Source organism: Castor canadensis, chromosome 2 (genome assembly GCF_047511655.1).
Source record: "Castor canadensis chromosome 2, mCasCan1.hap1v2, whole genome shotgun sequence".
Lineage (NCBI taxonomy): Eukaryota > Metazoa > Chordata > Mammalia > Rodentia > Castoridae > Castor > Castor canadensis.
In genome coordinates, this window is record NC_133387.1 from 30740902 (window position 1) to 30754223 (window position 13322).

The window sequence follows — 13322 nt, forward strand, 5'->3', positions numbered from 1 at the left end:
GTCAAGACACTTAGTTGCCAGTTGTAGCTGACAGGATATTTCTTTGACTTTGGCTAGCTTGGCCTCCTGTACCTGTTGTTGGCTTTCACTGACATAAGAAACATTGACTGCCCAAAAAATTAGGTCTCCAAAATGACCACCACAATTGTTCCTGCCCCACTTGTAGCATTGATGGGAGGCAGAAGAAGGGGGATCCTGGAACACTAGTGGGATTTCCATCTATACTAAGCTACATATAAGGGAATCCAAAAAAGGGATTGGATGAGACTATAGATAGAAACAAAAGGGAATTGCTAGAAAAGGACCTCCATGACCTTCAGGGATGACCAGATGAGTGGTGCTCAAGAAGCCAGTCTAAATATTCCAATCAGTATTAGGGTATCCTATAAGGTATAATATTTTAGTGATAGTAAGAAAGTAATCAGTGCCTTCCTCAGAACAATTATAGAAACTGAGCTGTATAGTTGGAAGAGAAGGTATAGTAGGTCCAGTGTCCAGCTGAGCAACTAGGAGAAATGATGAGAGTGAGGCTCGGCTGTGGATTTGGGGCAGGTTCCCCAATAGCAAAGGAAGATTGATGAGCCGATAGTAACAAGGTGGTATGCTTTGGATATAGTTTGAATGTGTCTCCCAATAGTTCACGTGTTGGAGACTTGGTCCCAATGTGATGGTATTGGGAGGAAGTGGAACTTTAAAGAGATGGTGGTTAGTAGGAGGTAATTAGGTCATCAGAGGTGCCATCTCTGAAGGGAATAACATAGTTCTTGTGAGACCCAAGTTAGTTCCCATGAGAATAGGTTGGTATAAAGAGAGTATGACTGGCCCTCTCTGGCCTCCAGCTTGCCATCTGGCCATGTGATACTTTGTGCATGCACTCCCTCAGAGTGCCTTCACCAGAGAGTATGTCACTGACTTGCTCTTACTCCTGCTCTCTTGAAGCCCTTGCCAGAGGCCAAACATAAATAATTCCTGCATTTACAGCCAATTGATTTTCAACAAAGATGCCAAGAACACACAATGGGGAAAAGACAGTCTAGTCAATAAATGCTGGAGAAACTGAGTATCTACATGTGGAAGAATAAAATTTGACTCTATCTCACATCATACACAAAAATTAACTCAAAGTGAACTACAGACTTAGACCTAAGGTATGAAACTACTAGAAGAAAACAGGGGAATGCTTCAAGACATTGAAATAGGCAAGGATTTTTTTTTTTTGAAAGACCCCAAAAGCACAGGAAACAAAGCCAAAAGAGACAAATGGGATTACATGAAACTAAAAAGCTTCTATACAGCTAAGGAAACAATCAATAGAGAAAAATACAACATAGAGGATGGGAGAAATTGTTTGCAATCTTTAATAAGATATTAATATCCAAAGTAAGTAAGGAATTCAAGTAACTCAATGGTAAGAAAACAAATAATCCAATTGAAAAATTGTCAAATGACTTAAATAGATATTCACAAAAGAATACACACAAATGGCCAACAGGTATATTAAAAATGCTCAACATCACTAGTTACCAGGAAAATGCAAATTAAAACCCCCATGATCCATCACCTCACACCTATTAGAATGGCTATGATAAAAAAAGACAAAAGATAATAAGTGCTGGAGAAGATGTGGAGAAAAAGGAACCTTTGTACTCTGTTGGTATAAAAATTACCAACCAAATCTGTATGGCCATTATAGAAAACAGCATGTAGATTACTCAAAAAGTTAAAGCAAGAGCTACTATATGATTCAACAATCTCATACTTTGGATATTAATATCCAAAGGAAATGCAATTAATATGTGGAAGAGATATTATCACTTCTATATTTATTGTAGCAGTATTTATAATAGCCAAGCTATAGAACCAAACGTCAGCAATAGATGAAAGGCTAAATAAAATATGCTATATATACATGACAGTCATTAAAAAGATGAAATCCATTACTTGTGACACCATGGATGAGCCTGAAGGACATTGTTATTCTGTCACCAAAGTTGTCCCATCTAAGTAGATCAGGACTATCTATCCTAAGTAAACTCACACTGACATGAAATTTCAATCCTTATGGCAAAAGTTATATATAGTGACCAGAATTAGCTAGCTCCATACAGTCTCTTTATTTTTCTGTTGTTTTCACAGACCATGATAGATTGGTGCCCCGAATAATTATCAGTGTGGCTAGCCCGTTCATCTAGCTTTATGCAAGAGAATAACATAACCAAAATGAGTTATTGGGAAGTGATCTGGCTTTGGAATGGGTTTGTTTGCAGCACAGTAGTTGTATGAGGCAGCAGGGCAGAAGTGAGGGGTAAAATGACAGGGGAATAAATAGATTCAGTTGGTTGTAACTAGGCAACAAGATAATAAAAGGATCTATTTTATCTTTGAAACCTAGGTTCTTGTAAGTATGATAGAAAACATAATGTTTTAAGGAAGAAATTTTTTGTTATCCACTGGTTCTCATTACAAGAAAATGCACGGCCCTTCTTCTACAGTGGTATTTTAAATTAAACTAGTATTTGCAAATTCTCTGTAGAGTGCTTCAAGGAGCCTCAGTCAAGGCTTAGCTTTGTTTTGCTGTTTTATTATTTGTCAAGACCATAGTGACAGATTTTGTAAAAAAAAAAAAAACCAACATCAAAACACCTTTATTCTTTTTCCTTTAAAAAGGTAACACAATAATACAATAAAGACACAACACAATCCTGGCTTATTAAGGTTCTCTTAGAAATCTACTGAAAGTATAGGAATGCTGGGCCAGTAAACACCAAGACCAGAGGACTCAGCCTGAGGTAGTTGGATTAGAGGGAAACAGAGCTAGAAACTGTGTAAGTCTTAAATAAAAGACTTCAATAAACACAAATGGCAATTTTTGTACATTTTCGAGTGCAACTCAGAATTCTCAGAGAGAAGCAAAACAAAGACACATAATAGATGCTAACTTTTGATGATCACTGAGTACATTCTAGATGATTATATATCAAGTACATAAATTATATAAGCCAAATATAATAATACATTTTAACACCTTCTTATCAGTGTCCTTAAACAGATAGCTAGAGTTCTATACTAAGCAAAGCAACAGATTGTATTAAGAGTCACATCGCTGTCGAACCTTGTTGTGTTTCTCCAGTAACTCAGGCGCCTTTCTTAAAAAGCAAGGCAGACACCACTTTACCTCCAGGTTCATGTCACTTGGAAGCTTGATTCAGGCTTATCTATGCTAGCTCACTTATCACTGTCCTTCTGAGATAAAAACACAGCACAAAGTTTTCCCCTACATTGATTTCCCCCTTTTAGTTAAAAAGAAAAGAAGGCAGGTGCATGGCACAAAACAAGCAGGCACCAAAGAAAGCAACTAAAAGGCAGGTAGGTTTCCTGCACAAAAAAGCCTATAGGTTGGCTTTCTCTGCATTTCAACAGTACTGAGACTAAATGAAGGTGAGTGCTCATATACACTATTATGAGCACACAAAATTGACTATATGATGTTACATTTTGAAGGATATGTGAATAAAACTTAATAAGTGAATTTTTTGTCTCCTTTTAGTTTTTCATATTTGCTAGGTGATTGACTTTTAGGACCCCTAAATAATTATTTTCTGGCAACTCAAAGGTAGAGAAATCTTCAGAGCTCCTTACGTTCTCACTGTGACATGATTTCATTCAGCAACCGTGGTCATGATTTGAATGGTAATTTCTACAGTCTCCTTATTTCACCTTGTGTGTTTTGCCTTTGTTCTTTCCAGGAAGCAGAATGTGCCTATACACTCTTTGTTGTTGCCATATTGTGGATCACAGAAGCTGTGCCTCTGTCAGTAACAGCTTTGCTGCCTGCCCTAATGTTCCCAATGTTTGGGATCATGCCTTCTACACAAGTAAGTTCTTCTGCAAATGCTGTCACAATTAGATTCCTTATTTTGTGTGGTGACTTCCTTTGGGAAAAGTTGTTTATAAAAGGAGTTGTCATCTTGTTGGTAAGGCTTCCCCATAAGTCCCTCCAAACTTCCAGTTGTTCTTTCTTTCTTAGAATCTTCATAGGGGTCATCTTCAGGCGACTCCTGTAGTCATGTGTATCTGTAGGGAAAATGTGTGCCCCATCTTCTCTGTGATATCTACAGATGGCACCTTCCTCCCAACAAAAGGGGAAATGGTTCACGTCCTACATGCACTTTTTTTGGTTATCAGAATTTAGTCTCAAAATGTTGCAAAAGCAATTTTTGTTTTTAATGAAGAAAAGCTTCCCTGTTTTCTTTTCCAGAAACCTGGCATTTCAACGGATAAAGTCAAATTAACTTTCATGTGTTCTTCTATTTTGTTCTTGCTGAGAGGAGTTTATTCATGCTGAGAGCCATTTCTTACCTTTATACAATCTAAGGGTACCCGTCTGAAGAAAATGGATTCAGTTTCCCATTAAAAGCATAAAATGCACTGAAACCAGAACATCTATCTTCATGCAGTCTTCAGCCACCCAGCAAACAACAACTGCCTGAACCACAGCTGAAACATTCTCAGGAAAGATGTCAAGTTCAAGTTGCCAGTCAGTGCAATCTTTCACTTTTGGACTTCTGTCTTCTGCCCAAGTCCACTACTGCTCTCTTGAGGCTCACTTGTTTTTCATAGGGGTGGAGATTGCTCTTTTTAACTAATATTTGATTATAGTTCTTCCTATGAAGGAGTTGTTCCCTAGTTTATCTTCATGTTGTTCTTCCCCATTTTGGAGCCCTCATCATTTTTGCATTTCTGATTCTCTTTACTCTTCTTTTCTTACTATATTTCCCTGTCCTCCTAATCTTGACTCTTTTTTCTTTCTAATTATTATTATTTAGAATATAGCATAGCCAAGGCCATAGTTCAACACCTCTTATCCTCAGCTGATCTACTGTCAAGGAATCAAAAAATTTAAGTTTCTTAAGCCAGGCATGCTGATTACACCTGTAATCCCACCACTTGGGAGACTGAAGCAGGAAGATCATGAGGTTACATCATGAAACCCTGTCTCAAAATAAAAAAGAGAAAAAGAAGAAAGAAAAAAGATTTAAAAATCTATGCTTCTTAAATGCTTCTACATGCTGCCTCTTTGCAGTGTGTACTTGACTAGAGGCACCAGATTTATAGGTGCCAATAACAGTTGTATCACTGTGGCTGAGGATATCTGTCTAAAAACCACTTATGTCCAAAGGTGCCTGTCTCAAAAGTCACAGCACTTAGACTTGGAAGAGAGTTCTTCTGGGTCGGCTCTTATCTGGAGGGGATCCCCTTCACAATATCTCTTATAGATGAGATCATTCAGTCTTAAAGGCCTTGTAGGTTATAGGTATCTAATAACCCACAAGGAAAATTATACCATTTTTTTTTGTGGTACTAGGGTTTGAACTCAGGGCCTCACACTTGCTGGGCAGCTGTTCTATACTTGAGCCATTCCACCAGCCCTTTTTTCTGTTGGGTGTTTTTGAGATAGGACCTCTTGAACTATTTGCCCCAGATAGCTTTGAACCATGATCCTTCTGATCTCTTCCTTCCAAGTAGCTAGGATTGCAGGTGTGGTTTTAAATTTCAAGCAATTAAGCTTCATTGAGCCAAATCTGAAATTTAGTGACACTGATACATTTAACTTTTATGTAAAATTTTTTTTTGGTGGGGGTACTGGGGCTTGAACTCAGGGCCTACACCTTGAGTCATTCCTCCAGTCTCTTCTTGAGAAGGCCTTTTTCGAGTAAGGGTCTTCTAGAACTATTTGCCCATGCTGGCTTTGAAACTTGATCCTCCTGATCTCTGCCTCCTGAGTAGCTAGGGTTACAGGCATGAGCCACCAGCACCTAGCAAATTTTTATGTAACATTTAAGGCTCTACAAAAAAAAAACCCCAAAACAAAAGACCCTTATCTTCTTTTGCATAATAGTGTTGCTTGGATTTTAAAATTAATATGATTTGCTACACATGTCTTCCCACCTTCAGTCTTTATGACTTCTTAGAACTCAACTCCTGTACTCAAACCTGCCACGTCCAACTTCCTTACCACCACCATCTTCTTTTCTCTGCCCAGGACTCTAGTTTGTCAACAATACTTAATAATTAAATCAGGTAATAAATGTAAGGTTCATTACATAGTAAGCCCTCAATTATGCTGGTTAGTATTGTTATTATTTACAGATTTGCTTTCTTCACCTGGTTAACTTTAACTGGAACTTATCAGAATTAAAGCACTTAGTACTTTTAGTGATGACAGGTGTTCTTCTGTCTTTTAATCCTCTTTTCAGATCTGACCAAAGCTACAGGGAATCATGGAAAGAGCTAGAGATTTTAAACTCAGGCAGTTCAGAAGGCCTGAGCTTCAAATTCTATATTTATCCTAATTACTTGTATGATTCTTATCATCTCACTTAATAACACTTTTTTCTTGCCATCTGTAAGTGGGACACAATAAAGCCACACAACTCAAGGATTATTGTAACAAACAAATAATGCATGTGAAACAGAAAAACGGCACAGTGATGATATGACATTCTTATGAGTTTTAATATTTGGTTTTGAGAATATTAAACTATCATTCTAGCCTATTGCAGCATTTTGAATATCAAATCTATCTAAGTAAGACAATCTGTCATTAATTTCCTCTTCCAAGTTGAGACTCTAAACACCTCTTTCTTTTGCCATCATAGTTATAGCCTTACTTTATCTATTCTTTAAACCAATACTAAATCTCTGTATCTTGCTGTGCACATTGTTGTACTTGAGGAATATCAGCAAAGATTGAATTTTTATCATATCTGTTGAATTAAACCTGGAATGCTAATAGAGTGTGCACAGTTTGATAATTGTTATGATTAAAAATACATTTAGTTTTAAGTTACACACATATATAAATGTGAAAATACATATATATGTGCATAAAGGTGTTACCTTACATATTACTCAATTCAATATTTATGTAGTAGTTCCTGCAAGGCACTTGGGAAAACATTTTTGTTTGTTGATAAAAATAGACCAAAGTTCCCTGACTTCCTAGGGGAAAAGGGAAGTAAACAATATATTTGATAGATAGCTGGGTTTAATCATGAGTTATAAAGGTAACTGGTGCTTTGTTAAAAATGGAAAAGATTAATGAGTATCAGAGAGTGTAGCAGTTTTAAACAGGTCGGTCCGGTAGACCTCACATAGCTAATATAAAGCCTATAAAAGATACCTTAACAAAGATTTACTGGAGACGAGGAAGTTAGTCATTTGAACCTCTGGGGAAAGACCACTGCAGAAGGGGAACACCTCATACAAAGGCTAGAAAGCAGATCCATGACTATGGTAAGACTGGAGCAGAATGAGTAAAGTAGAGAATGAGAGAAGAGATTAGGGGAGATAATGTGAAGATGGACTGAACTGTGTCAGACCAAAGTAGACTGTGGTAAGTTTTAACTCTTTGTGAAATGGAACATTCTGGAAAGTTTTGAGTAGGAGAGTGATGTGATTGATCTGACTTTGATTTTCAAAGAATAACGTGTGTTGAAAAATAATTTATAAAGAAATAGCTTATAATCCAGGTGAAAAACCATGGTAATTCAGACCAATGATAGTAACAGGGATGTTAAATATGTTATTGATAAATTTTGAAGATAAAAATCAATAAACTTTCTTGACAGATTGGATATGGCATATGATTAAAAACAGAGATGGAAGATTGTATCCTAAAATTTTGACCTGCCCACTGGGAAAATTATTTGAAAAATCAAGTGAAATGGGAAAAATTGTAAGCAGAGCAGGCTTGCTGTAGAAAAGTGCTAACACCCATATCTCAGTCCTGGACACCTGAGTTTGAAATGCCTATTGGGCATCTAAGTGAATATGTTGAGTACACAAGTGAATGTATCTCACCAAAAGTCCAGAGTTCATGAGAGAACTGATTTGGAGGTATTGGATCTGACACTCATCAGGACAGAGATAGCATTTAATGCCACAAAAGTTGAGATCACTTAAGAACTAAGTAAAGATAGACACTTAAGGAGATAGCAAAGAGGATAAAGAACAGAGCACTGGATAACTGCCACATTAAAGGGTTAATGAGAAAAGAAAGTACTAGGTGAGGAAACCAAGAAAAGAGTAAAACCAGGAAGGGGTAGGGCTCCACAATCTATGTAAAGCAAATGTTTTAAAATCTGCTGATAAGTCAGTCAATATGCAGACTAGAAGTTTGATCATCGGATTCAGCAAAGCAATTTAAGTAAATACTTAAAAAATAGGTTCTACAATCATAAGCACTTTTTAAGAAACATCTCATTTAATTCACAAACTTAATGTGTGGTATTGTTTAGTTTTTATAGCTATCTGTTGATTTGTACAGTTTGCTCAATTTGTAAATTATATAGGTATGAGAGAACACAGGTGCTCTGATAGCAAAATTCCATGTTTTTTGATGAAATTCCATTTTGGGACAGAAATATAACTACTTTTATTTTGCAAATAGATTTTAAGTCTCATGAATTTTACTTGCCATATCAATATTGCCCCCCAAATAGTTATGTTTATCAGGGAAGTTATCAAGGTTTGCCTTTTATTAAGCCAAGTCAGCTTTGTTAAAAGTTAAGATACAATTTGAAATAGCAAAATCATCACCAGAATTGATTTACCATTTTCTCTGTGGTTTCATAGATTAGTTTTGTTCTGATTCTCCCATTTCTACTAGGCAATATTCAAAATTTTTCTCTTTGTTAATTTTATTATTCTCTTAAAGATGTTATCTAAGGGAGAGGGTTGAAAGAATGTGGGGAGAGAAAGTAAAAGGTAAGGGCTACAACTCAAGCAAAAGACTATCTAACCACAGTTTGCCAGGAATAGAATCACTCAGGAGAAAACATGTTAATGTCAGTAGTTATATCAACCCAAGTGACACTTGCTGCTATCCTAGGAAACTAAAAAATTCCAGTAGCTCAAAAGTTTAAAAAATGAATTTTTGTTCACATTCCAGTTCCTGGTCTGGTGGCTCTGCCATAGAACTAACTCTGTCTTTAAGATTTGGTTGCCAGCATCACTGGCATCAAAAAGCAGTAAACTGACAAGAAAAAAAAGGGTGGAAAAGCACATTACACATTTGCTTTTTGACCACCTCAGTCTATGAGAGACACACCTCACATTCACCCATCCTGGTGGCATCCAGTCTCAACTACAGATGGGAGTCTAGAATAAGTGTTCCCTGGAAGGGAAGTGTAATTTATTTGTTCTTGCAAAATTAGCAGCTGATAGCTCCAAGAGTTAGTCAGGACACTGTCTTGAAAACCACTTATTTAGCGATACAAAATGGCAATGGAAAGAAATTCAAAGTAAACAAATCATAGGCTCAAAAACCTTGGATCTGTAAAGAACCTAGTCTAACTTTCAATTATGAAATCATTTGTACTAGACCTTTCCTCTCTTCATTATGCCTTCCTCCCCCAGATATTTTTGTGACAGGTATTGAGTGCTTTCAGAGTGACCCCAAGTTCCTTGCCCCAACATTAGGTGGCCACTTTGTTTCATTCTCTGAGCATTAAGGGCATTTGTTTTATTTTATTATTTTATTTTACTTTTTGTCAGTACTGGGGTTTAAACTCAGAGTCTTGCACTTGCTGGCAGGTGCTCTACCACTTGAGCCACTCCCCCAGTCCTTTTTGACTTTAGTTATTTTTCAGATACAGTCTTGTGGTTTTGTCCAGGAACAGCCTTAGATCACAATCCTCTTACTTATGCTTTCTACATAGTTGGGATGACATGAGGTGTGAGCCACCATACCCTGCTTATTTATTCAGAAGTGTTTCACTGACTTTTTGCCTGGGCTTTCCTGTAACAGTGATCCTCCTAATTGCTGCCTTGCAGGTATCTGGGATTATAGGCATGATCCACTTTGCCTGTTATCTATGGCATTTGTTTTATAATAAATAATTATGAAGGTAAAGTCATTCACAATATGAGGATGGCTGCAATTATGTCACAATGGGTTGTGATAAAGATATTTGCAGGTTGACTATTATCAAGATATTGGTAGGTTGAGCTTAACCCAGGGCTTTCCTAAATCTCAGCCATTTCCATTCTACCAAAGAAGCATAAAAACATTAGCTTCAGTATATAGATGAAGAAGTTAATGCAAAGGAGCCCTCTCACAAAGTTACTTTGATATTTAAAAGTCCAGGGCCCTGAATACTCATTTTTCCATAGATTTGTGCATATATTTTTGTAATGGTGTAGAGAGAGTGAGTTTGGGGTTTTTTGACACAGGATCTCCCTATGTAGCCCAGGCTGGCCTCAAACTGGCCATCCTCTTGCCTCAGCCTCTTGAGTGTTGGCATTACAGGCATGTGCCACCATGAAACCTTTTTTTTTAATAGAGTATGTCTGACTAAGAATGCAGAACACATTTAAATTGGTATTCAAATACATCTATGTCTCTCTCAACACAATAGAAAGATACGTAGTTGAAGGTCAAATTTAAGAGCAGCCTAATAATGTCTTTCTCCTGCAATGTTATTTTCCACCCACCAACATTCATAATCATGGGTTTAATTGGAATTTCAGGTGGCATCTGCCTATTTCAAAGATTTTCACCTGCTGCTATTTGGAGTCATCTGTTTAGCAACATCAATAGAAAAATGGAATTTGCACAAGAGGATTGCTCTGAGGATGGTGATGATGGTGGGTGTGAACCCAGCATGGTAAGTACTGTGTTACTGTATCCAGTTTACATTTTGAACAGACCTTTTATGTGCACAGAAAATATCCAAATAAGTAATGCACTCCAGGGAATCACTCATATAGCAGTGTACCTCATGACTTTTTTCTCTACATAAATATGAAAATGATATAAAGTGTGCTTGAGTTGTAGGAGGAAAAAAAAACAACTCTCCTTTCACTGCAGGTCTAATTACAGGGAGATTGGAGTAAGTGCACAAAACTCTCTCACCCTTAATGCACTACTGGAGTCAAAGATGAGAGAAGCATTGAACCTCAACAGACAAGATTAATAGGCTTCAGAGTAGATTTCATTCCTATCTTGTTTATTTGGCTGATTACACATTCAAAACTTGTTCAAGAGCATCCTTTATCAACAGGGAGGATGTTATGAACCAAAGACAAAGGCATTACTGACAAAGCACAAATGTGTGCAGAAAAATTCCAAGGTGAACATTTTTCTTTTTAAATCAAATGTTGCAAAGTAAAATAATCAATTAAGAACTTTCATGTGTATGTGAAATTACTCACTTAACTGATTTTCCCCAGCTGAAATGAATGTTTTTTCCATTAAATTAATTGACTATTTTGGTTTTCACTTCTTGTTAAGAACACGAATGTAAGCTAAAGAAAATTTTCAGGGTCATAATCATTTGTATAATGATATTTTGCTTTAAAGCCTTTGGTGGTTTTCCCCTTCACATCTTTCTTTGGAAAATAAGGAAATTTTATTTACTTTTGTTATGGAATTCCTTCCAGGATACAGCCACATCTATATTTACCATTTATGGAGCAAATTGTTTTTGCTAAATAATAATAAAATACATGCATATGGCTTATAAGAGACCAATTTGAAAAATATTACTTAAAATTTTATAACATACATGTATTTAAGGTAGTTTGCTCCTTAAGTGAAATGGTGCCTCATGCCTTTTGGGTACTATAGAAAGAAATATATCTTTTCCTGATCATCTTGTCATTGACCAAGAGGAGAGGTCAATCAGTGCGTAGTAAGGCAAGAGTACTGTCCATTACGCCACCATGTGGCTATTCAATTTAAGGAATTTTCACCAAACAGAAGCTGTATCTGCTCCCAATCTTTTTTTTATAGGAAGATGTCACATCTTACAGATTCCATAAGTTAAACATGTTTCTAATTTTCTTTTTATTAAGAATCATTTATTTTTCAAGCAGTTGTCTAAAAACGCTTCTTTTACTTTGTCTCACACATAGAAACTATTTACCATTCCTGAGTCTGAAACATAGTGTGGAATTGTTCTTGTAAATCTATTTTTAGACAACAGAGAATTTAAGAAATGATACTGTAAGTAAAGATGCACTTCTGAATGATTTTTAGGGCCTCCTGCTCAAAAGAGATCATACTTTTCTCTCAAGGGTGATTTTGAAAGTTTATAAGCATGGTTTAAAACCCTAAAATCTTATGTGTGTTATGTTTAAGAATAAATTACTCTAGTTATAAGAGAAGACAATGTAGTAAATCCAGTCCCTGACAACAGGAAATAATGTCAGATTTAGGAGAGCATAAATAATAGAATCTACAGAAAATTCTGAAACCTCATTTAAGCAAGTAATTTTAACTCTTTTCTCCATCTACTATATATTGAACCAGGAGAGTGAATAAGTAAAAATATAAATATTAATTATTTTTATCTTTTTGGTACACATACTAATAAAGAGAGAAATTCCCAAAAGGTAGAATGTAAATGAAGAGACCCTATACTCAGAAGTTGATTACATTTTCATTTTACTTGCCTCTGAAATTAAGTAATCATCCACAGAGCACTCAGGTATTAATTGTTATACCATATATCAACTTGTAGTTTGGTTTAAGTTTAATCATTTTTTGTGGTTTTGGGGAGAAGATTTTTATGATTCCTTAGAAGAACCATAAGACCTCCACTCTTACATGTGTTACTTTAATTCTACCTGGCTAAGACTCTACTCTGAGTTTGCCATTTGGGAAGAAACTGACCCATTTATGTTCCCATAAATTCCCAACTTAAAAGCAATACACTTTATAGATAAATAATACAGAGCTACTTAAGATAGAGAACACAGCTCCACACTAAAGGCTCTCTTGTTGCAGGCTGACGTTGGGGTTCATGAGCAGTACTGCCTTCTTATCTATGTGGCTTAGCAACACCTCTACTGCTGCCATGGTGATGCCCATCGTGGAGGCTGTGGCACAGCAGATCATGAGTGCGGAAGCAGAGGTCGAAACCACTCAGATGACTTATTTCAATGAATCTGCCAACCATGGACTGGAAGTTGATGGTATCAGTGTTGATATGGCCACAGTGGGGTCTAGTTAATTGGGCAATAGGCTTAAGTTCAAGAATTCTAGGATATGTTATGAATTAAGTATCCATACATGCATGACATATATTTGTACTTTCTGTAGTTCCCAATTATTTGTACAAAGGAATTATATTATACAAACTTGCTATTTCAAATTAAAAATTGAATTTATATTCTCTGGCAAAAAGAGGAAGAATGTTTACTATATTATCCAGCCAGGGTGATGGAACAGTCTCTTATGGCTTTATCAGTAGACCTCCAGGTTACTCTTCCCTGACTTGAAGTGACTTTTCCACATACTAATGGGAAACTTTAAT

At 36.3% G+C, this 13322-nt stretch overlaps 1 protein-coding gene across 1 annotated transcript in view; it reads left to right on the top strand.

Annotated features, from left to right (window-relative positions):
• Positions 1-13322, top strand: part of Slc13a1 (solute carrier family 13 member 1) — an 84250-nt gene that overhangs the window by 10710 nt on the left and 60218 nt on the right. The window contains exons 2-4 of the mRNA XM_074064223.1: positions 3747-3875; positions 10534-10670; positions 12794-12981. Coding sequence (XP_073920324.1) covers positions 3747-3875; positions 10534-10670; positions 12794-12981 — 454 coding nt within the window. The remainder of the gene's footprint in view (positions 1-3746; positions 3876-10533; positions 10671-12793; positions 12982-13322) is intronic.